General features: G+C 35.8%; 1 protein-coding gene across 1 annotated transcript in view; it reads left to right on the forward strand.

Annotated features, from left to right (window-relative positions):
* Positions 1-25,273, forward strand: part of CHRM2 (cholinergic receptor muscarinic 2) — a 153,475-nt gene extending 128,202 nt beyond the window's left edge. The window contains exon 2 of the mRNA XM_032761865.2: positions 19,872-25,273. Coding sequence (XP_032617756.1) covers positions 19,918-21,318 — 1,401 coding nt within the window. The 5' untranslated portion in view covers positions 19,872-19,917 and the 3' untranslated portion in view covers positions 21,319-25,273. The remainder of the gene's footprint in view (positions 1-19,871) is intronic.
* The last annotated feature ends 2,196 nt before the right edge of the window (positions 25,274-27,469 follow it).

The following is a 27,469-nucleotide window of genomic DNA, read 5'->3' on the forward strand; positions in this document are numbered from 1 at the left end:
TTTTTAGATATTTATTAATTTAAAAGTATCTTAAATTATTTGGTAAATACTAACTTATGAGTAGGACTAGATCCTACATGATCTCAGCGTGGTTTAAAGGGAAGAGGGGATAAGCAGATTTATATACTGTATTCATTGTTTTGGAAAACTCTCTGTTCTTATCCATAACTTTGTTGCAATAGCCACCAGGTTATTACAACAATCCTTATTCAGAGGTGAGAAGGCTGTGGAATACAATTAACTTTAATAAATACAGAAGCATAATTTTGTATAAGCATAATTTCTTATTAACATATCAATTATTTATACAGAGAAAGTGGCCAAATGTAAAATAATAGCTTTTATATATTAACATAGCCTATACCCATTGTGTAGAAGTAGTCAAGTACAAAATTAATAATTTTATCTTATTAACATATTCCCTATAGTCTATGTGAATTGTCTACATATACATACATCACAATTAGAAATACAGTGGCAAAAAGATTCCATTCACTGTGCAACTAAAAATAAGCAAGGTCAACCTTAGCAAGATATACACAAATATACATACACAAACACAGGTCTATAAAAATTTTATGTTCAATATTTGTATACTGAAAAATTACAACACATCAGAAAGGGACAAGAGAAAAAACTTGAATAAGTAAAAAATATTTCTTGATATGAATACTCAACATTATAAAAATTAATCATTTATAACAGACCAATAACAATTCCACAATGTGCTGGATGTGGTGGCTCATGCCCATAATTCCAGCACTTTAGGAGGCCAAAGTGAGAGAATCACTTGAGCCCAGGAGTTCAGGACCCGCCTGGACAATATAGGAAGACCCTGTCTCTACAAAAATTAAAAAACATTACCCAGGTGTGGTGGTGCACACCTGTGGTCCCAGTTACTCTGGAGGCTGAGGTGGGAGGATTTCACGGTCCTGGAAGGCAGAGGTTGCAATAAGCCAAGATTGCACTGCTGCACACTCCAGCCTTTGCAACACAGCAAGAACCTATCTCTAAATAAATAAATAAAATTTTAAAAAATAATAATTTCATAAGGATAAAGGGATTCACAGATTATTCTAAAGTCATATAAAATAGCATGAAAATATAATAAAAATAATTATAAATAAAACACTAATAAGTTGTACTTATAATTAGAGCTTTTTAATATAATATAAAATTTACAATAAAAAATATTGCTAAGGGTGTAAGAATAGACAGACAAAGCAATGGAATAGAATGGAAAGCCCAGAAATAGAACTCAGTGCATGGAATTATTTAATAAATGGTAGAACCAGCTTTCAAATTTGTGGAGAAAGTGTAAACTGCCTGATAAATGCTTCTGGAGTGATTTTTAAATTATTTTTTAAAATAGATATTAGATCTTTTTATACCTTATTCTAAATATAGTTTATATAAATTACAGTTTAAAGTATAAAATATATAAATTAGCTAAAGGAAATTATCATTAAATATTAACTTCTTTGGGATGGAGAAAGTCTTTTTAAATGATATCATAAAAGTAAGTATCAATAGATATAACACATGTAAAAACATCTATAAAAAGACAAAGGGTAAATTTAAATGCCAATTGTCAAACACATGAACAGTGCAAAACTTCACAGATCAATAAAATGATAGCTAAAACTTCAAACAGAATATTTTATTTATCTGATTCACAAAGCTTTTTAGTAATTATTCTTATTTTTGTTGCTAGCTATAGGAAAATATCATTCTCATGAATTACGATTGGGATTTTGCTATCCAAAGTAGCAAATGTATATAACTTTGGCCAATGATCTCATTTATAGAAATTTATCCTAAGAAAGCAATCATAGATCTATTAAAAAAAAATCAGGTACAAGGAAGTTTGCTACACTACTATATGCTAGAGTAAAAAATTAGGAATAAATGTACCAATAGAGAATTATTTAATGAAATTATAGTATGCCACAAAACTAAATATCATGTACCCATAAAAATGATGCATTAGATGTTTTCAAATGTCATAGAAAAATGTCTGTGATTATCTTTATTTGAAAACGTCATTACCCAGTACTAACACCAAAGGTCATAGAGTGTGAACCTACAGGCCAAAGCTGTCCACAAACATGTTTTGCTGGCTTCTCAGTATTTTATGACTTTGAGCCAAGATTTAAAAATTCAAAGAGTAAGTATAAAAATCCAGATTTTCAGTGTTTCTTTATAATTCTAAATATGTGACAACTCTGTGTCCACATTCTCACCCAGCTGTATCTCAACAGTGGAGTAGTTGACAGCTTTTCTGATTCTTCCTCCTCCAAGGCCTACCAGCTGTACAGTGTGCATATGTTAACTTATGCCAGCTTCCTTCCTTTGCTCTTCAATCCCTTGCCTGGCCCCGGTGAAATAATGCATTGATATATACAATGTAATCTAAAACTTTTAAATAGTACATGTGTATGTGTATGAGTGTATTGCATGCTCATGTATGTGTGTAGGAAGATAAACAAGATTTCAAAAGCAGTAAAAGTTCACAGTTGCTTCCAACCATGCTATACGGTCTTTGACAATGGAAAACATATTGATACTGTTGACTGTTTTATCCCCTGACGTTGACTAGAAGAAATTTATCTCTTGAATAATCAAGTAAAGTGGATGGCCCTTGTGAGTCAAATACAAATGATCGAGAGTATTTTTTCTTTGGTTTACTTCTCTAAATGTTCTAATTTGAAAATCAGAAGAAGAAATAATTTTTACTTTTTAATGTCCAAACACAGATGAAGGTTTCAAAGCAGAGCAAATACATATGGAAGATCAATCTCATGTGTTTTTTAAATTAAAAAGAAAGATACAGCACCTTTGGGACTCAATGCACCTGTCATTGGCAATGAATTCTGCTCTGCAACACAAAACATAATACTGTACAAGAAAGAATTTATTCTTGTCTGATCTTTGGAATTTTGTTTAGATTTCAGGTTGCCAATGGAAATTGTCAGAATACTCTTCCTTACCCTTGGCAAATAGTTGTAGCATGTCTTGAAACACGCCCTCTCCAGAAGACTTTCCTTAATTTCCCTCCCTTCTCGCAGGGCTACATAGGCAGCAATTACAGTAATGCTGTGAAATAAGCATGTAAGTCATTGGATTACTATTTAGTTTGTCCACTAAATAAGTCCAGGATGAAATCACTGCCACAGAGGTGTCAGTTAATTGACGAATCAGACAGCTGGAGAGAGAGACTGGGTGAGAAAACACCCTTATCCCAAGGACAAGCCTTTGCTATGACATTGAAGAGAATACACAAATGAACCTGCCAAGTAAATTGCTTTCCTTCTCTAATATATGATCTCTTGCTGCAGTGCTACAGCTAGCTTTTAATGCGTTAGTAGGTACATATGGAGCTAGATTGAGAGAATTAGTTCATGCTCGGACGTTTCAATATTGAGAGTGAAATGAAGATACAGATAGCAATTTGAATCTAATTTTCAAGCCTGCATGGATGAAGGGTCACAGAAGGAAGCTGAGATGTACCAGCTGACACAAAGCTGAGACCTCTTCCATAAGGCCAACAAGGCTGAATTAGCATAAATTCAAGAGAGATTGAGCTGTTTTCTTTTTGTAGATACACAGGATACAGTTTTTAGGAAAATGCAGATCTAAGGGAGAAGTGAGTGACATCATCTCTGACCTCTCAGTCAGCATCATATGGATCCTAAGAGAATTCGAGTAAAATTAGAATCCTAAGACTCTTTTAGAGCTGAAAGAGATGTTAGAGTCAAATGTCTTCATTGCCACAGGGACAAAAATCAAACTCAGAGAAATGAAATAGCATCTCTGGAATGACAATGCACATATTTTAATATCACAGACCCCTGCCCTTTCCATGAGTTTAGATCAACATTGCTGTTTAAAAACAAACAGATCAATGTGAGAAATGGAGAGGTGGTTTGGGTGGACAATGTGTCTACTGTCAATCTGCTTGAGTTCTTGAAAAAGGCATCATCTTGCATAATTAAATATTTTATTTTTGAGATGAAACATATTCTAAATAAGAATGCCTCTCAGATTACACCCCAAAGTAGTAAATTAAAAAAGAAAACGTGCACATAGTGACTCAGGAGGAGAAAACAATAGAAGTAGCTACCAGTTAGTTAATCATGCCAAACAGGTAGTTTGCAGGAAAGTAAAGGCAGTATCAAATTTTAAAATTATAGAAAAAGCCTTCACTTAGATATATTGATAATTTGGGATTGGGGCTTATTTCACATAGTAGGTTTATTTAATTTAGTCATGAAATTCGCTCATGAACACTATTGCTAATTCGTGTACTTCTTTCCCCACCCTGTTTATTTAGCCTAAAAATGGAAATCAGTTGAGTCACGATTAACAATGTTTACTATTGTTCATTATCCTTCAAAAATGTACCATCGGGGAGGGGGAGGGAGAGCATCAGGATAAATAGCTAATGCACATGGGGCTTAATACCTAGGTGATGGGTTGACAGGTGCAGCAAACCACCATGGCACACGTTTATTTATGTAACAAGCTTGCACATCCTCCACATGTATCCTGGAACTTTAAATAAAATAAAATATTTTTAAAACTACTAATAGTTAAACAGAAGTCACACATGACACATTCTTGCTCTGGATATCCATAATCTGCTGCGGTTTGTTCTACATACAGGATAAGTAAATAGAACAGATACTTCTGTTCCCAATTGCTTCCCGATACTACATAAATGCTGCCACAGTCTGCAACCAAGGTTCAATTCCAGGAAATGTTGGTGAACAGGAAACAACTCTTAGCAAATTTATGTATTACAAACTTATAGAGTCCAGTAATAAATGGTGATGAATGTAAGAGGATATGACTTCATGAAAATTGTTATTATATGGAATAAGTAGAGCAAAGCTAAGCAATTCACCTGAGCTTAAGAAATTCATGAATATGTTTTCTAAATAACAGAAAGCACTAAAACAACATCTCAAACAGACCTATTACACAGATGACAATTTTACAAACTGTAAAGGTAATTATTTTTCTACTACTCCCAACCTAGCCAGAGTCAACTATTGCTTTTAAACCTTTAGACCCTCACTCATCAGTATTTTCTTTTGTTCAGCTTGTCTTTCATAATTCTTTTTCTTTTTTTTTTTTTTTTTTTTTTTCAGACAGAGTCTCACTCTGTCACCCAGGCTGGAGTGCGGTAGCATAATCTCGGCTCACTGCAACCTCCACCCCCTGGATTCAAGTGATTCTCCTGCCTCACCCACCAGAGTAGCTGGGATTATAGGTGCCCGCCACTATGCCCAGCTGTTTTTTGTTTTTTTTTTTTTAGTAGAGATGAAGTTTTGCCATGTTGGCCAGGCTGGTCTCAAACTCCTGACCTCAGGTGATCTGCCCACCTCGGTCTCCCAAAGTGCTGGGATTACAGGTGTGAGCCAACGCACCTAGTCTCATAATTCATTATTATAAAAAAAAAGAAACAAAAGAAGGAAGGAAGGAAGGAAGGAAGGAAGGAAGGAAGGAAGGAAGGAAGGAAGGAGGGAAGGAGAGAAGGAGAAGGAAGAAGGAAGAAGGAGGAGGGAGGGAGAGAGGAAGGGGGAAGGAAGGAAGAAGGAAGGAAGGAAGGAAGGAAGGGAGGGAGGGAGGGAGGGAGGGAGGGAGGGAGGGAAGGGAAGGGAGGGAGGGAAAATAGCAAGTAAACCAAATATTTTTAAAGGCTTTCCTTAACCTACCTTTCCTTTAAATCACTTCTTTTTTCTATTTTGCTTTACCATCAGATTATAAAATAGGGGTCTGTCTGTCCACCTTTTTGTTTTTTATCCATCCCAACACAAACACTACAATGCATGTAATCAAAACCACCTGTCACGATTTCTTATCCTTTGACTTTTATATCCTTGTGTACTTTATTGAGTGATTCATACTTTTCCAATTCACTTAACCCCAACATATGAAATTATTGTTTGAGTTCTATAACTCCATTGAGCCTTTAACCATTTAAGGGTTTGTTTTGTTTGAGAAGGAATGTGTGGTTCATACTTAGAATAAAGAAGCCAGCTATAGGGTGAGTGTTAAAAACTTGGTTATAAAACTTGAGATCATATATAAACAGAAATTAAACTTTATTCAAGATGCTTCCAATCTACATTTTGAAGCACAGCTTGGAAATCTGAGGATGTACTGGGCATTGTGCCAAACATAATGAAAACTCCCCACCCCACATCTTCATCCCTGCCCCCTTCAGTGCTTGTTTTTGGTCTTTCTGTAGTCTAGCTACTTCCTCCTCCCCCCTCAGACAGGGTTGTTCCCACTGTGACTTACTAGTTTAGCACTTGTTTAAAGAGGTCGGCTTTATGCACAGTCATTTGTTATTTTAATAACAATACAAAAAAGAAAAAATATATATTGAGCAAAACGGGTCAAGCTGTCACCTTTGAGCTTTACAGTGGGCTTTGAAAGCAACCAAACAAGGAAGAGCCAGAGGCAGGCTGTTCATAAGTTACATTCCTAAATGCAGACACAGAGCTGAGGATGCTTTTTCATGAAGAACAGGGACTAAGAGGCGGCCTATGAATGAGAATGATTCTGTCCTTGGAACACCTGAGCCAAGTATTTCCTTCCCAAGAGCCAAATATGAACCAGAGAGAAGTCTGGTTGGGGGATGCACAGACCTTTCATTTAGGGCTAGGATGAGATTTGGCCGTGGCACACTGCAGAGGGCCTTCTCAGCAAGTTGTGGCGGGCTATCTCATCACCAAAGGACTAGCAATACAAAAGGTCTGTATCCCTTCTCTTGCTATGGGAGGTCAGCTCTAATCTGGTTAGGCCCCTGAATTCTAGGATGACAAGGCTGTGTCTCATCTGTGGAATAATATTTCCAGATAAATGTTTTGTAGTAGTCACCATATCATAAACAAAGTTAAGTCTTTTATCCTAGCCAGTCTCAGCAGAAGAGTAACATGACATGAGAGATTGGGAAACTGTCCTTCTGTGGGGTTCTTCAGACAACCTATGCCATCTCCTACATCCTACACGCGCTGAACATAGAATGGTTGAAGAAAAGAATGAATACATATGTAGAAGAGAAGAATCTTGCTAAAAAGAATGAAGTTGTCAAGATAAATAATTAAGAGTAAAAAAGAAAAAATATGAGAAAAGCCGGTCAAGAAGACGCATTTAGAAGAAAGAATGCTTTTTTTTTTTTTTAATCACAAGGTGTTTTATTTCAATTAGCAAAAAAGTTTAAACGAAATTTTTTAAAAAGCTGTTTACTTGAAAATAGCATTTAGAGTGATATGGTAAATGCAATTTACAAATTAACTTTATGCATATTCATAGATCATGTTCTAAGCACTCAAATTTGACATAATGAAATTTTGTTATTTTTATATTTTTCAGCAATACATCCCTGTCTTAGTTTTATGATTTGTTCTAAATTTGTGGGGGACCAGAAATTTTTCTTTAGTCCCTCAGAAAGATCATCTTTTTCTCCAAAATAAACTGTTTTCAGCAAAAGTAAGTTCAGATTTACTAAGTAATCTTTCATAGATCGACAGCAAGAATTTTAAATAGAGGTTCACTTGTCTGTGACATTTTGACCGTTGGGTTTGGAAGAGGATTAGTTTACTAAGTTTTAAATTGACATTTCTTGAAGTTTAGATTGAAGATATCATTTCAGCATAAGAATCAGGATACCATAGAACAATAGTGAGATTTCTGGAATCCTTAAAATAAGTGAAAGTAAATAATAAAATTGACATAGAGTAGACTCCTATAATATAAAAATTATTTCACATTACTTATTTTCTTGAGAGAAATGGAGAGTACATGATTTGTTTCTGTTTTTGTTCCTTTTTAAATGCTCTACTTGTTGATTAGAATCAACTGTTAAATTATAATGAACTTAGTAATAATGACTATTTAACAGTCACTATTATCATGGTGTATTATGCTAAGAGGCTGTTATATTATGTGCCTTTTTAAAAATATTGTGAATGGTAGATTTTATTTTCCACATATTCTAGATCTTCTAGATGTGGAAAAGGGGTCAAAAAATTTAAGCTCACACAATGAGAAAATAACAGAGATAGGCTTCCGTTTCAGGTTTAACTCCAAAGTCTTGTCTACTGTGTTCACGGATGCATCACAGTTATCTGGGCACGAAGTCACGGAAGGAACAGTTGCATCCCCCATAAAGCATGAAGCCAGCATTTCTGCCAGCAAATCTCTTAGGAAGATATGCAGCCTGGTAGGGCTTGCTGCTGTCTCCCTCAAAAGGAGGAATCTGAGAATCAAATGCCATTCTTCAAACTTCCATAATTGCTTATAAGAGTCTTGTTTTGTGAATTGCAAGTTCTTCTTGTACAGCATGTTGTCACATTCCACTGATGCTTTATGAGAAATTTTCTTTAACCTTTAGAAGAACAGAGACAGTCTTTCTTTTTTTTCTTCTTATATGTTATTACCCTTTCCTCCTCAACTAACATACTTGGTGTGTATGCATATGCATGCATGCATGCATGCACACTCACACACACACACACACACACACACACACACACACCACACACACACACACACACACACACACACACACACTAGTTAGGGTGAAGAAATCCAGGCCCAGGCCAAAACCTCTCAGCTTCCTATTTCCTTCCATCTTGGGGTATTCTGGGGTTAGTGACTACTCACAGAATCCTGCTCTAACACGTTATGTTAGAAGTCCAGGTGTGTATACTCCTAACCCAGCAGACAATGCATGCTAAACCAACTTTGCTGATGGTAGTATAATTGTTGATATGGTTTGGCTGTGTCCCCACCCAAATCTCATTTTGAATTGTAGTTCCCATAATCCTCGCATGTTGTGGGAGGAACCCAGTGGGAGGTAACAATCCTGGGGTGGTTACCCTCGTGCTGTTCTTGTGATAGCCAGTGAGTTCTCATGAGATCTGATGATTTGATAAGGGGCTTTTCCCCTTTTGCTTGGCACTTCTCTCGCCTTCCACCTTTGCTTCCCCTTCTGCCATGCTTGTAAGTTTCCTGAGGTCTTTCCAGTCCTGCGAAACTGTGGGTCAATTAAACCTCATTCCTTTATAAATTACGCGGTCTTGGGTATTTCTTCATAGCACTGTGAGAATGGACTAACACAATTGTGCTTCAAGGAGAAACCACACTGCCTAGAAGATTTATGAACAAGTCCCAAACCATTTGCTGTCTACTGGAAGATCTTCCATTCTCAGGCATTATTTAGGAACGGAAATTGTATTTAAATACTTCTGTATGTGAACTACTCACAATTTAGCTACTTTTTATCAGATGACACGGTACAGATGGGGGCAGAAAAAATGTACTGGGGACATTTCCAAGTCAAGATGGTTTATTTCAAGAAGGGAAATGTCACTTTTTTATCCTAGCTTTCACACTGGGCATATTCCACATGGAACCTACTCCCTGATAGAGGTAAAGATTATGGTTTGGTAATTATATCTCAGGGAGACAGGTATTTGGAGAGTCTGGAGGTAAAGAGGAGTCAGGGTATTTAAATAGTGATATAGTCTCACACTAAGGGTGTCGGAAGAGGGAAGGGGCTGAGGTCTTTGGAAGAGAGGGTGGGCATAGCATGTGATGACTTATCTTACATATATTCAATTATGTTGTTATTCCCCTGAGGTCATAAACCAAAAAGTGGTTTCATTTCAAGCAGTCTGGAGAGTTGACTGCCCTGATTTACCACATAAACCTCTTCATTCTCTCTGACCAACTGGCTTTATTTTAATTCTAAATTAGTGCTTTAGATACAAAAATCTTTGCTGAGTTGATGCAGCTTTTTATGTTTCTTCATCTCAATTGCCATTAGATCATTTAGTAAAGACTTTAATCTTCTCCCTGCTCTCATTTTTTCAAGTTTTCATGGGATAACACTGCGGTCATTTGGCTCAGTTCTAGAAATAGTCTGCAATCAAACTCTGGGGAAACAATCATTTTGTCTTTCGACTGGAAACAATAAAAATAGTTGCTTCCCATTACTTTCTACACTTCATTACTATTTTATTTTTACAGCTTCGTTGAATCTGGTATGAATCTTAATTATATGAGGCCTGTGTCATTACTGTCATTGAAAAGTTAGAAGAACCAAGATTTAGCTATATGGGGGTGAAAGGGTTTCTCTGTACCCTATACCTACATTCTAGGATGGCTACTAGAAGAGTTATGGTGTCCATTAAGCTCATACTTATCAGTGCATGTGTTTTAAGAGGTGATGACCAATAATAGCATGTCTATAAAACACAATCCACTTGCTTTACTTTTCATATAAATAGACATTTTAATGAAAAGAGCAACTTTCTCTTTCTCTCCATAAGTAATGCAGCCTTAAGTAGAGACATGCTTAAAATAAATATATATTCCTAAGTATAACTAAGTGTCCTTGTCTCTACTTAACTGTTATAAGATATGCTATCTGAATATTTGTTTTCTATATACTCAGAAAAAAATTTCACTTCTATGTGCACCTCCTAATATTTTCACAGCCTCTAATCTCACTTATTCTTATCCCAACTATCCTGGTCTATTCTTCAGAGGAAAAGTACTAACTTCCTCTTTATCTTCTCTCTTCTCCCAAACTGACTTTCGTTCCTCTCTTTAAAGTTGTCCTTGACCTACTATCCAAAGCTCCACATTGCCATGTGCTCTGTCTCAGCTTCCAATGGGCACACAGACCATTGAAAAGGATCCCTAAAAGGATGTTTTGTTTGGAGCTGCTCAGCTTCTCTAGAACAACTGCTTTTATTCTAGAATTTTCTATCATAGTCCTAAAAAGCCTCAATTCTCTGCAAATTTGATTCACATTTTTAATTCAAAGCAATGAATTAACTAATTTAGTGTTATTAAACCAGCAGCCTGCAGACTTTAGGAAAAAACAAAACAAAATTCTAAAAGCCGACTATACAAATTTCCAGTTTCTCAAGACGATAAGAGAGACGGATTGATTCAAATACAGCTGCCTAATCATAGACAGTCTGTAGCTCTCCAAGAATTGCTTCCATTTTCCTTTCACTCTTCTTACTTGCAGGAACAAAACAACCTTTAGACAGAGAGCTTTCTCCACTTTTACTGCTGTTTGCTTTAGAGCACATTGTTTATTCAGCACCATTTACTAGATTACATTCATCATCAATATTTGAGTTCTGTCAAATCCTTGGTACAGAAAAAGGTGGATGCTGAAGTCCTCTCTCAGATGGAATTTCATTTTTAAAAGTCTAAGGGTTGGGTATTTTCAGGTTTCATTCTATTTAGAATTGTCCAGACCTCTTCCTTTTTGGCAGGAGGTGTATATTGTGTGAACGAATTAACGAAAAGGTGCCATGGATGTAGTGACAAGGACAAAGGTCCCAGTTAAGTCGCTTTTACACCTGTTTCCCCCTTAGTCATGACACTGTTTTCGGGTAAGTGGTGTTTAGGATGTGTTTTGAAGAGGAGAAAAGATAGCTTGGCCGACATGGAGTGGAAGTTTGTCCCAGCATCACTAAGAATAGTATTATGTTTGAGAGGCAGCCAAAACGGCAAGCATGTTTACACTGTAATAAGGCCTTGCATAATCCTGATCTTTTTTACATTGGAAAAAGTCATGAATTCTCTTCTATTTGTACTGATGTGAGGATCAGTTTGCTTTATCAGCTACTTTCATTCTGTTCTATAATTTTCTTCTACATTTTTTTTCTTTTTCACAAAAGTGCAACTCACATCTAGCACCGCACACAAACCTTAAGGGTACAGCTTGATAAAATGCAGTATGTGTTTGGTGTGGCTTTTTTTTCCCCCAAACACTGTACACAATGCATATCTGGTAAAATCTGCCATCCTATGCTGTAATTTCCTAAAGAAGGACAACTTATACATCCCTCTAGAATACTTTCAACACATCTTTTCAGATAAAATATAAAAACTCAGTGTAGGTGAGGACATGGCTGTCTTATTCTGCGTGTTTTTGAACCCACAAGTTGTTAGGCTCAATGTACTGAAGCAGAAACCCACCATCAGTATTTTGTACTTTCTTTAGAAGAAGCTATAATGCAGAATCTTGAGAATAGTAAAAAAATCAATCAAACAAACAAAAACCGAAAATGTCAGACACAAGCCAGTGGCACGGGAAAGGAGAAAAAGAGAAAGGGAAAGAGAGATACAGATTTAGGAAAGGATTCCAGGGAGCTTTCTGTATTTATTTCACCACATCTGACCAGCCTTGCTCCATGGTTTCTCAGCCTTGTTTCTTAGCATGATATTGGGCCATTGTTGTTTCAGAAAATTGGAAATTTCACCAGCAATTTGTATCTCCTCTAGATTGCAAATTCCTTGTTGACAACAATGTGTTCTGTTTTGTTGGTCACCCATTCCTACTTCAACTTCTATCCCCCACAGCCCTTGAGGGCATGTGTGGATCTCCTCAGAAGAGTAATTCAGTAAGATATTTTGAAATAAAGAAAGCAAGCGAGCCATGATTTCTTAGCAGGGCCCCCACTACTCCTTGCGGCCACCACCCCCACCACAACTGCTGTTGTAGTGAGATCCAGGAGCTCATAAGAAAGCTCTAAATATGTACAATGACTCATAATGTGTTGCATGGCTCAAAGGAAAACCAGATTAAAAGAAAAAACAAAAAGTGGAAATTTACTTCATTTTGTGTGATGTTGTCAAAGCACTCAGACTGTGGAATGTCAATATTGCCAGCTAGCAGGGCTGGACTATCTCCCAAGCCCCAGGCCAGGACTCTCTTCCATCTGTAAGCAAAATTTAAGGACGTTCAAGATTGGTAAGGGTCATTATAATGTAAGCAAACTATGTTATCATCACCTGCATCAATATCAAAACTGTATATCATCAAACCTTTCTTTAGAGAAAGGGGACTTTGCTCCCCAAGACCATCCTTAAATAAATCTCTCCCCAGTTCTCTCTCTTTTTCTTTTTCTTGTCTTTCTCTCTGGCATCATTAATGGAAGGAGTAATTGATTATTGATAACATAATCTCAAAGCCTATTTAACACATTCACCAATGCAGTTTATAAATTAGTGGGATTAACTGAATATTAAAAGACCTACAATAGGATATGGATTATATACCTGAATTGTCATCTCTCCTATGTCAGAAAAAAAATATAGCTGGAATGTCATTCACTGGATTATTATACAACATATTTATTTGCAAATATATAAAATTAAAAATGAATAAGCTTCATTTGCTTTCTCATCAATGATAACCACATCTCCTTCTTAAGGTGGGGAAGAGATAATACTTAAGTATCCTTTACTACCATCCGCTGGCTCTTCAGTAGGTGAACCCTTGCTTCCAATGATACTCTGATATTTCCCAGAATTGCTGCCATATTTGCATGATCATTATATTTTTACGTTTTCTTTAGTAATAATTTGTACTGAAAGCTATGTATCTAAACATAATATTGTTGAAGTAAATTTGTAATTCTCTAAAGACATTCTATGGTGTTTAGCCCTCATATACAAAATTTGAAGGCTAACATGGGCCTTATCACTATTCTATCAGTTTTGGTCATTTGAACCAACATTGATAAGGCTCATTATCTTGTCACTGTTACTTGCTAAGTGAATATGCTACTTTTAAGATCTTAATGGTTGAAGGATGGGCAAGAAATGCCCAAAGAACTCTGCCATTTTTTGATAAGGTGTTCAAATAGCAGCAGAATTTAAAAATCTATAGGAAGCATGCATACTAAGATTACATTTTTAAAACAAAAATTAAAGAAATAGAAACAATTATAAATTAGACATTACGTGAACTCCTCTTCATTTCCAAACTTCCTTCTTGTTCTGAAATTTTTTTATACAATTACATGTCTTCTCTGTCACTGGATTTCGGCTGTTATCAACCATGGATTCATTTTTTTCTTGACTTTTCTATTTCTTCTAGAAAACGTTTTTAATGGGGAAGGTTTTGTGCCATTGTGTAATATAGTGGAAATAACATGGTCCAGGAGTCAGATAGACCTAAATTTGAATCACAGCACTTGCTAGGTCTGTTATCATTATCATCTGTACAACTGGAAAAGATAATAGTCATTCTTTTCAGGGCTATTGTGAGAATTAAATAAACACGCAAAAATCCAAAACTCAGATTACTTATGCATTGATAATTCATTATTAGCTTATTACATTAGAAATTCACCTACAAAAGCATTCATCATACATCAGGCATCCTGCCTGACTTAGCAGTGTGTGAAGAAAATTCCATTTGTTTTTTATTTAATTCTCCACTTGTATCTAAATGTATATCAGAGTTTATTTTTTAATTATATTAATTCTCTCTGTAACAATTCAAAAAATATGTCATTGTCAATATTTAGAACTTTTTTTGTCCATTGATGTGAATACTTATATGGGAATCTATTCATTAATTCACATGGCGATAGGTTTTATGATGATTAATTTTAAGACAATTTTTTGAATCTTAAATGTCACATATTTTCATGTGCAGAACCCTACTTACTGACTCCCTAGCTTATTTTGAATGTCTCCTGCCCAAAGCCCCAGTATTGTCCTGGACACAATGATTCTCACTCTGTTATCTAAACCAAGGTCCCAACTTGGTGTCGGGGTGTAGGACTTAGTCATATCAGGTCAGAAGGAGAAATGTGTGAGTGAGCAGTAGCAGCTACATGAGACTGTTCCTCTGCCAAAGACTGAGTATTCATAGTAGAGTCTGGAGTTGGGTGCCTTCGGTTTGAATCTCAAGTAGCTTAATTATTTGATATTTAGTTCAACATTTATAAAAGGAGTATAATAAATGTCCTAACACTTCAGGAGTTGTTTTGGAGAGTAATTATGCTCAATACATGTTAATTATCATTACCAGTAGTAGTATTGATAATTTAATATTATCGATAATTTAATATCATTGATAATGACAATTTAGTGTTACCTCTAACCCTGCGCCCCACACCTTCCCACTCTTAAGATAGCTGATACACACACATACACATACACATAATTTTCTGTTCACTCTTAAGAAAGGTGATAATTCTACACTCACTTGTCAAATGTTAACATTAACAGCACTTAATACTTAATACTAACAGATTATAGTCCAGAGACATTATCTCACTTTCATCCTTACTACAACTCTGAAAGAAAAGGAGGGTTATTATTATTCCTGTTTGAGAAAAAAGAAAATCGAGGTTCATGAAATTTAAATGACATGCTCAGAGTCACACAGCTAATAATTAAGAACAAAGATTAGCACCCACACCTTTTCAAGGAAGATGTTAAACTGTGGTTCTGTCTTCCCTGCCATGTATGGGAAGTCAAGTAGTGAAGAAACTGAGGGCAGAAACATTGTCTTGTAAGTTTCCATAGTACTTCCAGGCCTTAGTCATAAACTAGGCAGTAAAATACCAAATGGGCTATTGCTATACACTTGCTGTCTTAAGATGCTGAGTTCTTGAAGGTCATCTTCATTGTGTAGTCTCTTGTGATTATGTTATTTCATCAACTTTTATTGCTTTAACACCACCCTACGATGCCACACCAGAACTAAAAACTTTTACAGAAATTTAAAGAGCAGAATCGGCATGCAGTTTGCAGGAGGAAACTGCTTTCTTTAGAGGAAGAGGAACAATTCTACGTGGCCTGTGCATCATGCTGAGAGAAAGAAATGACAGCCTTCCACTGCTTGCGATTGCTTCTAAGAAAAATGTTTTCTGCTTTTACATACAGTATTAGTATAATCAAGCAAATATTATAACTCTAAAAATTCAGAGACTATAATTGCAACTAAGTTTGTTAACATTACATAAATGTATTGTGTTCTACCTGAGTAAGAATTCCAGTTTACCGGAAACCAAATGTCTTAAACTAGCAACCCCTGAGTGTAGTTCATCACTGTCCTGCTGCCTAACAATTCCACACATTACTGGATAGAGTATAATTCTTCAAAGGGCAAGGGAAACAGAGCAAGTGTATATAACTGCAAGGTAAGGATGTTGGTTTTAGTTGTAGATTATTTACCCATTAGCTTTGTGATTGTGATCAAGAATAATTTGCTTTAACCACTTGTGCAACCTCAGTTTTCTTTATCACGTAAAGGGGATGATGGAACCTGTTCCACAAATTTTACATAGTTGTTAATGTCAAGTGAGATAATATATATTTGAGGCATGATATTCAGCTTCTCTAATACCAAATCGGTATTAGTTAGGAATCTCCAGAAAGACAGAACCAATAGGATATGTGTGTACACGTGTATATATATATATGGATTTATTAGGAGAATTGGTTCACGTGTTTATGGTGGCTGAGAAGTCCCATGACAAGCCATCCACAAGCCTGAGACCCCAGGATGCATGGCTTAGGCTAACTAAGTCCAAAGGCCTCGGAACTAGGGAAGTGGATGGTATAACTCTTAGAATGGGGCCGAAACCCTCAGCACCCTAGGGCTCCTGGTGTAAGTCCTGGAGTTCAAAGCCCAGTCTGCCTGGAATTCTGATGTCCAAGACCGCAGAAGAAAAGTCTATCACAGTTTCCAAGAGAGATCAAGTCACCTTCTGAAATTGTTCTCACTGGGCTCTGACCAATTGGATGGTGCACTCCAACACTGAGGGCAAAATTCCCCATCTAGTCCACTCACACTCAAACACGAATTCCCTCTGGAAACACTCTCACAGACACATCTGAATTAATATTTTATCAGGTTTCTAGGTATTCCTTAATTCTGCCAAGTTGACACCTAAAATTAAGTTCACAAGTCCACCACTTGTCAGCCTAGTGCTCATATACATCTCCTCAAACTATATGTTATTTCCAAATAAAAACAGTAACAAGATGATGGTTCCACCTAACATGATGCAGGCAACGTGATGCAACTATCCTGTATACAAGTGAAATGCCAATCCCTCTTCCAGAATTCAGCTTTCAGGATTTCAACATTCAGAATTTTAATCTTTCAGGATTGTAATTTTGGGGATTTTGGACCTTAGCAATTTAGATCATCAAACTAGTTGATTTTGAATCCCTACTTTTCAACATAAGTGTTATTCGTTATTCTCCAGAGGAAATTATCAAAAATCTTCTTTATTATTATACTTTAGGTTTTAGGGTACATGTGCACTAAAAACTAGAATATAAGTCCTATACTTTATCAAAATTATGAATAATTAAAATGCAGAGCCAATACATTCATTTTTTGTATTTTTCAAACTAAGTGAATTAATATTAACACTTCATGAAACATACACATATAGCTCAACTCCAAACTGTCCATGAATTTATCTAATAAACAGAGAAAATGCTGCTTATAAGCAAGTCACAATTCTGATCTTATAGTTAGCTGAGCTATTAAGAAATTGTTGGAATAAGAACTGGGATAATAAAATGTTTTTGTTCAAATAAATTACCATGAATACAAAATTGTATGATTAATTGCAAAAAAGGATTGTCAAAGACAAATCTGATTAAAATAATTCAACTGATCTAAGTTGCATTCCATTAACATCCTTTCCCTGATTAAACTCTTCAATATTTCCCAATGAGCTGCAGGCATGCACATGTAATATTACATATAATCACCTTTTTGCTTAAATAAAATTATATTCTGTAATAATCTATGTCTCACTATGATTATGTCGTCTTCTAACTATATAACTTTCCACAGCAATGCCAGGACACAAATATCTACCTGTTTTAATAGCTGCATAATATTCCATTGTAAAAGTATTCCATAATATATTTAACCAATCCCTTGTCAATGAATAGTTTTAATATTTCTGGGGATTTTTTGCTATAACAACATTTCTGAGTGAACATACTTGAGTAGACCTCTTTGTACATTTTTATGACTATATCTGAAAGACACATTCCTAGATGTGGCATTCCTGAGACAAGTGTTTCTTAATAAATTTTTATAGATATAGATTTAAAGTTCTATAGATAAAGATAAACTGTCCTTCGTGGTGGTTATCCCACTAGTCCTACCAAAAGTATTCAACACTATCATTAATACTATGGATGGAAAAATGTTTTACACTGTTTGGATTTGCATCTTTAAACTGTGGGGTTGAGTATCATTTCATATGTTTAAAAGTCATTAATGTTTAATTTTTCTTTGATTGAACTACTACATCAATGTTTTAGATTATTCATCTGTCATCTTTCCTTTTTTGCCAAAACTCTATTATATTAAAGACATTGGATAATTTTCTATCATGCAATTTACAAATATTGTTTCTCAATTGTTATTTTGACTTTTTTGCTCTATGCAAAAATTTTAAAGGAATATGCAATAGTTACATATATTTTTCTTTCTGGCTTCTGAATTTTGGGTCTTATTATATTAAGGCCAAATCCCATTAATTGGGTTTTGTCAAATAAAATATTGGAAAACAATCGACTTTCCAAAGCAGAATAAATTATTTGTTTAAATGTTATTTGTGTTATGAAGTTGCTTACCAAATTATTTTCTACATGGATTTCAAGGGCAAACCACTGCCCATTTCTTTGTAATTAATAGCATCCAAACTAATCAATATTCCCAAATTTTAATTTCTCAACAATGCTTATTTTCTGACAGCTCACAGCAATTTTTTCAAAAAGAGGTGGAACTTGGGCTAGTTTCTCCTTCAGATGCTGTTTCTCCAGAAATGTGTCATATCTCTTTGATGAATTCTTAACTTTCTTCTCTAAATCCCCAATATACATTTTCCCTTATGAAAGATCACTCAATTGTCATCAGACTTCGATGATATTATCTCAAAAATGATGATTATGTGTTTACTTACACACAACAGGATAGGGAAACAAGAAGTGCATTCAGGTTTAATAATTGCTTCTTCATCAACCCATGTCTGCCACCAGGCAGAGACCTTGTTTTAATCATCATTGAACGTCCAGAACCCCTAACTAAGAGAAGCTGCTCAATAGATATGTGAGCACAAAGTGAAAGAATGAATGATTGAACAAACTGGGATTTCATCTTTCTGAGACTTAGTTCCTTCTACAAAACAAAAAGTTTGGCAGAAAGAATAGTAAGATAATAGATTTGATAGTGGTTTGAAAAATAAAACATTCAGAAAAGTGGTATTTTCTCCCATAATTTTGTCTTCTTATTGATGTATTAATTTGTATGTCTATTCCAGAAATCTCTTTATGCTTTGGAAAGTCTTATGCATAATTTTGGCTTATTCAGTTCAATATGCATTTAATAAGCAAATATTCTTTTGTAAGATATGGAATATTAGAAATGCTGACTATGTAATACTGATTACAAGTATGAAACAAAATAGAGGCCAGAGGAAAATAATTCTCATTTAGGGCGAGTATATTGGCTAATAAAATATTATTATATTATCTTTATTTTCACCATCCTCAGTATTATTGTGAAAAAGGCTTAGAGCTTCCATGAGGAAAGGCACTGTTAACTATAAAAGTCACACATTCAATATTATACATTCTATGCTTTCTTCTATAATTGTGTCCTCTCACTAGTTTACTAATTTTTATGTCTATTCCAGGAATCTCTTTATGTTTTAGAAAATGTTGTTTGTAATTTTGGTTTATTTAATTCAATTTATCAGTATTATGCTAAGTTTCATTGATTGATGAGACATATAGGTAGATAGGTAAGTAGATAGATACTCATATCTGGATAAGGACATATTCAAAACATTACTGGACTTCAAGTTCACTGCTAGCCTGAAAGGTCCTTTTGAATCTTCCATTTAAAGGTCTTGCTTTTTATATGGGGAATTGAGGCAGGTAGAAAGGGAGATTTGGGAGAAAATAATGTGGTTTAAAAGGAAAACACATTATGTATTTTAAAGCAATGTTTATATTATGTTTGTTAATTTTATTCTATTTCCTTGCAGGTTTAAATGTTTATTTGCTACTTGGCTACTGATTAGAGAACACAAAATGAATAACTCAACAAACTCCTCTAACAATAGCCTGGCTCTTACCAGTCCTTATAAGACATTTGAAGTGGTGTTTATTGTCCTGGTGGCTGGATCCCTCAGTTTGGTGACCATTATCGGGAACATCCTAGTCATGGTTTCCATTAAAGTCAACCGCCACCTCCAGACCGTCAACAATTACTTTTTGTTCAGCTTGGCCTGTGCTGACCTTATCATAGGTGTTTTCTCCATGAACTTGTACACCCTCTACACTGTGATTGGCTACTGGCCTTTGGGGCCTGTGGTGTGTGACCTTTGGCTAGCCCTGGACTATGTGGTCAGCAATGCCTCAGTTATGAATCTGCTCATCATCAGCTTTGACAGGTACTTCTGTGTCACAAAACCTCTGACCTACCCAGTCAAGCGGACCACAAAAATGGCAGGTATGATGATTGCAGCTGCCTGGGTCCTCTCTTTCATCCTCTGGGCTCCAGCCATTCTCTTCTGGCAGTTCATTGTAGGGGTGAGAACTGTGGAGGATGGGGAGTGCTACATTCAGTTTTTTTCCAATGCTGCTGTCACCTTTGGTACGGCCATTGCAGCCTTCTATTTGCCAGTGATCATCATGACTGTGCTATATTGGCACATATCCCGAGCCAGCAAGAGCAGGATAAAGAAGGACAAGAAGGAGCCTGTTGCCAACCAAGACCCCGTTTCTCCAAGTCTGGTACAAGGAAGGATAGTGAAGCCAAACAATAACAACATGCCCAGCAGTGACGATGGCCTGGAGCACAACAAAATCCAGAATGGCAAAGCCCCCAGAGATCCTGTGACTGAAAACTGTGTTCAGGGAGAGGAGAAGGAGAGCTCCAATGACTCCACCTCAGTCAGTGCTGTTGCCTCTAATATGAGAGATGACGAAATAACCCAGGATGAAAACACAGTTTCCACTTCCCTGGGGCATTCCAAAGATGAGAACTCTAAGCAAACATGCATCAGAATTGGCACCAAGACCCCAAAAAGTGACTCATGTACCCCAACTAATACCACCGTAGAGGTAGTGGGGTCTTCAGGTCAGAATGGTGATGAAAAGCAGAACATTGTAGCCCGCAAGATTGTGAAGATGACTAAGCAGCCTGCAAAAAAGAAGCCTCCTCCTTCCCGGGAAAAGAAAGTCACCAGGACAATCTTGGCTATTTTGTTGGCTTTCATCATCACTTGGGCCCCATACAATGTCATGGTGCTCATTAACACCTTTTGTGCACCTTGCATCCCCAACACTGTGTGGACAATTGGTTACTGGCTTTGTTACATCAATAGCACTATCAACCCTGCCTGCTATGCACTTTGTAATGCCACCTTCAAGAAGACCTTTAAACACCTTCTCATGTGTCATTATAAGAACATAGGCGCTACAAGGTAAAACATCTTTGAAAAAGATAGAAGGAGGGCAAGGGGAGCTTGAGAAGAATAAAAGGGATAAACGAGCTCCTAGTTTTAAAATCTCTGCCATTGCACTTTATAGTCTGATTACAAAATGTGCAATTCAGGAGCCCAGCAGTGACACACTTATCACGACTAGGCTCCAGTTTGCAAAAATTGCACCTTATAAACTGTCAGTATTAGGAGCAATGAGACAATGAAAGAAACATGTTGGGATTGTGGATTTAAGAAATGATACACTCTTTCTCATACTCTCTTGAAGAAGGGCTTCTGAATCTACAATTTTATCAGTCTCTGCACAAGAGGAATAACCTTGTTCCTTTTTTGTTACTTTTGTTGTTGTTGCTCTCATGTGTCCTTAAGAGAAGGAAATGCCACAGTTACAAGGTAAACATGGAGACTTAAACATAAAGAAATAGGCACTATACAATGGGGACGTAAAGAAAGAAAATCAAAGAAGGATGCAGAAATCGCCTCCGGAGTGTTAAGCATATTTTATTCTTTCGTTACAGTCCTATTTAGAGGATTGCAATGTAATAAATGCTTATTTTTTGCCTTTCTTTTTCCCACCATGAAGAGAAAGCGAGCAAACAAAAACCCCAACTAAGTCACACCATTTTTCTTCTTTTTATGCCATTATTTTGTACATCCCTGTTCTATATTGTTTATAAGCAAAATCTACAGGACTTGCACTAAATCTAGCCAGAGACCGCCGTGAAAATGGACGTTTCACCCCTCCTCACTGTGTCCTTTGCATTCGTTGGGGATATCGAGGCCTATAAGGATTTAGTGCACTTATGATCCTATATGCGAAATGTTTAAACCAATCTGATTTTCTCCTAAATAGCCTTTTATTTCAACAGAATATCCTACCTAAAACATAAACCTGTTTAAGAAACCAATGTCATTGTAAAGTTGAGGTTTCATCAAATTAAATAATGGACAATCTAGTTGGACCAAGCTTATTAAAGTCAGGTGAATTTTAAGATTAAAAAATAGAAGTTTAGGACATTCTATTTCAACCTGAATTTGCCTGACCCATGTATGAAATGTTAACTTATAGAAAATGAACTCCTGCCTTTGTCAGCAGAAAGGAATGCTGTTTTACTTATTCAGAATCCTAAACAGGATTAACATACTCACGTAGCACCAGTGATTTCTGGGCCAGTCCCTACAGAATAGGACCTTCTATCCAATGCCTGCTAAAGGATGATATTCAAATTATAATCAAGTGAGGTTGTCTGCAATTATCCTATGACCCAGTGAAAGGGGAAAAACGATATTTTTAAAACTATTACTGAAACAATTACATATTCCATATTCCTCAAATTGTCCATTCTCCCTAACATTATTTAACTTCAAAATTCTCTTATCAATAGAATTATAGTAATCTTTGTGACAGAAATGTAGTGGCTAACTAAATAGAGGCCAAAGGAGCTCACAGAATCTGACAGAAGGATGTAGGTGGCTGTTGCCATGCCACATCTCACCATCTAATTCCAGACCGTAATAATCATGTCAGGAACTATTATCTAAGTGGTGGCATTATATGGAATCTTGCCACATAGAGATTTTTTATTTGGTCGTCTAAATAAATTTAGGATTAGGATTATACGGATTCACATATAACTAGTTATTTTTATCCTTTATATTTTTCTTACACTATTTGCTGTAGTTTTCCAATGAGATTTTCTAAAAATGGCTCAGTCAATGGAAATCAAAGTATAAATGCATTTGCAAATTTCATATTTTGGATTTTAGATTTATGATATCTTGTCCAGTAATAATAATGTTAGTTACGTGGTAAATTTGTCAATATTAGACCCCAGCACTTAAAAGAGTGATTTTGTATGATTAGCCTCATTGATGCCACCTCAACAATTTGGAGAGTTAAGGAGGAAAGAAAGCATGAGGAACAAAAAAAACAAAAAAGTTGTAAGTTAGTAAGAAGCAAATTGCCAGCAGTATTTATATTTGACTTATCCTTCGTAAAAACAATTTCCTGTTTAAATAACTTCAGTCATTACACTCCCCCCAAAGTAATCTTCCATATTTAAAGCATTCATTTATAGAGATTCCCTTACCTACAGTTACTTCAACATGCACTTTTACATTTTAAATTCATATTTATTTTCATATTGTTTATTCAAATGAAGGAATCAATTGAATGGAAATAACGTCAAGCCAGTGGGCTCCTCGAGTTTCTGAAAACCAGGGAATTGACTAGCCAAGTATTTCCCTTTTAATTTATTGTATTATTATTATGTAGATTTGGCTTCAGTTGGGAAGAACCCTTTGGCATCAAGGATTCAGGATTCAGGTCTTTTTTTGTTTGCTCTAACAATCCAACGCACCATGAGTCAAGCTGTCTTTTAGCCTCTGCTGCCATTGTATCCTTCCTTTTCCTCCCTCTGTTATTGATCCTTGCCACAGCCACCGCAACCTCATTGAAAGAGAAACTGTCACGTTAAAGAAAGAAATTGAAGATAGACTGACACCACGGAAACTTTGTCAGACAGATCAGAAAAATGGAAGGAATACTGAAAATGATAGATGATTGGAGAGATATGGAGATTATATTCAAGGATTTTTATTAACCACTGCTGGATTTGTCTATTTCAGTGGCTCTCAAACAGAGACAATTCCCCTCTCCCTGATAGGGGACACTTAGCAATGTGTAAAGACATTTTTGGTTGCCTCACTGGGAGGAATGCTATTGGTATCTAGTGCATAGAGGCTGGGAATGCTGCTAAATAGCCTATAATGCTCAGGACATTTTCCCCAACCCCTTTAAACAAATATTATTTGGCTCAAAATGTCAATAGTGCCAAGGTTGAGAAATTCTTGTCTACTTTAAGGGATTTCTAAAGCTTGCCTCTTATTAGTGGGAAAATAATCCTGCATTATTTTTAGAATATCAATGCAAATTGCTCACCTGTTAGAAAAAGGTAATACTCACCAATCATGTATCAGAAACACTTTTCTCTTGAGTCTGGTGTATGTGTCAGTCACAGATTGGGAACTCAGGCCACATCTACATATCAAAAATCACCAGACTATGCATATCGCACATCTTTTTTCCAGCATCTTAATGTTCAATTATGATTGCCACAAATCTAGTCAATTGAGGTTGCAGTAGTTGGCCATCAAAATATTGGCAGTTGATATGATCAGTTTCTACTGGAGCTGCAATTTTTCCTTTCAAAAAATATTAAGAGCCTCTTTCAGGAACAATATCATTTATCTTCTTTGCATTTACTGGAAAGGTGAATCTGTAAGATCTTTATTTTTTCTCTCCTCATAGCAATAATGTAGCTATCCCAGAGTGATCTTATAAGAAGAGGAGATTAAGAATATGGAAAAAGTCTGTTCATTTCTTCGAAACAAGAAATGATTTTCCTTTTACCAGTTCATCATTAATTTAATGCCAGCTCCCAAGTATTAGGGCAGAGTAATCAATATGAGAAGCCACAAGGGGTAGGCTTTCTGATTGAAATGTACAAGCTGGATGTCCAACATACTCCTGCTCTTTGTTCATCCACTGCTTTTTTTGATCCTGAAGATCTGACATTGGGAGAGATGGGAATTCAAAATGATGGCAACAATTACGCCACAATGCAGTCTGTTTTTATTTTCTCCTACTTAGTTCATTGATGGTTTCCTCCCTCGCCCCAGTTTGATAATATCCCTTTCAACAACCATAGTACCGGTGTTGCAAATAGTTTAGGAAAGCACCCAAAGCTGGATGAAATTGTGCAAAGTGTATTCTCAGCATGTATATTCAATATCATGCCTCTTAAAAATGCTTCTCTTAAAGGGTGCACGCTGTAGCATGAAATGTGTGCATATTTAATGTATCTTCCTGGAATATGCTATGTGCTAAATATATATATATATTCTATAAATAAAATAATAAAATGTACAATAGAAATACATATTTCTGTATGCAAATAAATATATTATACACAAACTCTTAATATGCAATATGGTATATGTTGCTTCTGAGTAACGAAAGTTGATTTTATATGCCCAATTTTCAAAGAAAATAGTATTTGCATTTGAAAGAAGAGATTTAAGAACAGTCAAAATCCCATATTAAGATTAAACTATTTTATGATCTTCATGAGCAGGGCAGATTTTAAATATCTCTTACAGGAATGAATTAATAATTTGTTCTGTTATCACTCCATGTGACAACAATGCTTTATTCGCCTGTGCCCCTGACATGCCTCTTCTGACTAGAATCTTCCCAGCTGGTACTGTTCCAACAGCTGTGTTGATCTAGTGTCTGATTACTTGATGAGGTTGCAACCAACCCTTTCTCATACAGTTTCACTCTCTTCCAAATTAACTGATTTTAGTGGAATAAAAAATAATCATACTGGGAGAAAAGGATGACCTTCAGAATGTTTTTCATTCTGACAAACAAGGTAAAATTTGTATAAGCATCATATTTTAATAAACCACTCTTTTCAATTTGGGTCCAATACAACATCCCATACATTAAATTCCAGAAACGTTTAATGAGGTATAGTATAATATTAGAAGTTTCCCCATGAAATTTTAAGTGGGTTGTTTTTTTTCTAAGTGGCCTGTATTTTCTCAATAGCAATCCTCTTCCTTTCCTTGTTTTCCTCTCGACTACCCACATTTCTGAGAACATTTGCGTTGATCCATTAGCACAAATCTGTAGTTAGCTAATACAGTTATAATATTAGTTGACACTGGACATGCAATTCCAGGAGATGTTTACATTTTAATATAAAAAGTGTAAATACTGAACATTTAAAGGATTACTATCACAGCTTTTAGATACCAAGTCATGCAGTGGTAGTCATTTTTTAATTAATTTGAGTTCTCTTCAAATTTTAAGGCATAATTCTATGTCTATTTACTTTCTAAATTTTACCTATGACAATTCACACTGTGAATTGATGTCTTTGTCTATACCAAAGCCATTTCTAGAAAAAGAAAAATATTTGAGTTTTCTATCAATTCCTATTAGTTTTATATTGTTCCAGTGAAGTGTTCTCATTTCATTTTTGAGAATTGAATTGAATTCTGTATCGATGAAATGCCAAATGCTATTCCTGACTAGATGATTGCAAATATTGAAACAGCAAAAGCATCTTGCCATCATTAAGGAAGAAATTTCCACCTCATAACATGTTTCCAATATTTTCTCTCTTGGGAAGCTTTTAGTGCCATGCTCTTAACACCAGGGATTAAAACTAACCATAATGATAAATTTACTTGAAGCATCATTAGAATAATGTCTTAATTTGTTTTCTGTTGATATAACAGAATACTTGAGACTGGGCAATTTATAAGGAAAAGAGGTTTATTTGGCTCATGGTTCTGGAGGCTGGAAAGTTCAAAATAGGGCTGCTGTACCTGGTTAGGGCCTCATGCTGCACTCTAACATGGTGGATGCAATTACATGGTGGAAGCCCGTGCAAAAGAGGCAAAATACAAGGGACAATCTCACTTTATAATGACCTACTTTTGTGGTAACTAACCTAGACCAGCAAGAATGCACTCTCTCTAGCAAAAGGGCATTAATTCTTTCAGAAAGGGGCACCCCTGATGACATAAATATCTCTTAAAGGTCCCACCACCTCTCAACACTGTTACACTTGGGACCAAGTCTCAATATGAGTTTTGGTGGAGACAAACCATACTCAAGCCATAGCACATATCAAAGTTTAAAGACAAATACAATAGATGCTTGACTTCTGTCTGTGATATCTCCACTAAAATATATGTTTTAAGCATATATTTTTCTATCATCGCCTACATCATGTATTTTTCCAGAGACTGCATTTAAACACATTCTTTTCCCTTTCATATGAGTATTAAGAAAGAATCATTCTGCTATAATGTTGTTTAGAATTACCAACAAGTAAAAAATATTTGCATTTAAGAAGTAATCCATCAACCTCTCCCTCCTTAACACACACATACACACACAAAGAAACATACACAACCATACATACTCAGGTACAGAAACACACATATGCCCATACAAATACACACACATACATGCATACAAACACACACAGGTCTCATCCTGTCTATCTTGACAGTGCCCAGATGCATAACCTTTCTACTAGTTCCAAAAGCATTTGGAA

The sequence above is a fragment of the Hylobates moloch genome, unplaced genomic scaffold, assembly GCF_009828535.3.
Source record: "Hylobates moloch isolate HMO894 unplaced genomic scaffold, HMol_V3 SCAFFOLD_1, whole genome shotgun sequence".
NCBI classification, from domain to species: Eukaryota; Metazoa; Chordata; class Mammalia; order Primates; family Hylobatidae; genus Hylobates; species Hylobates moloch.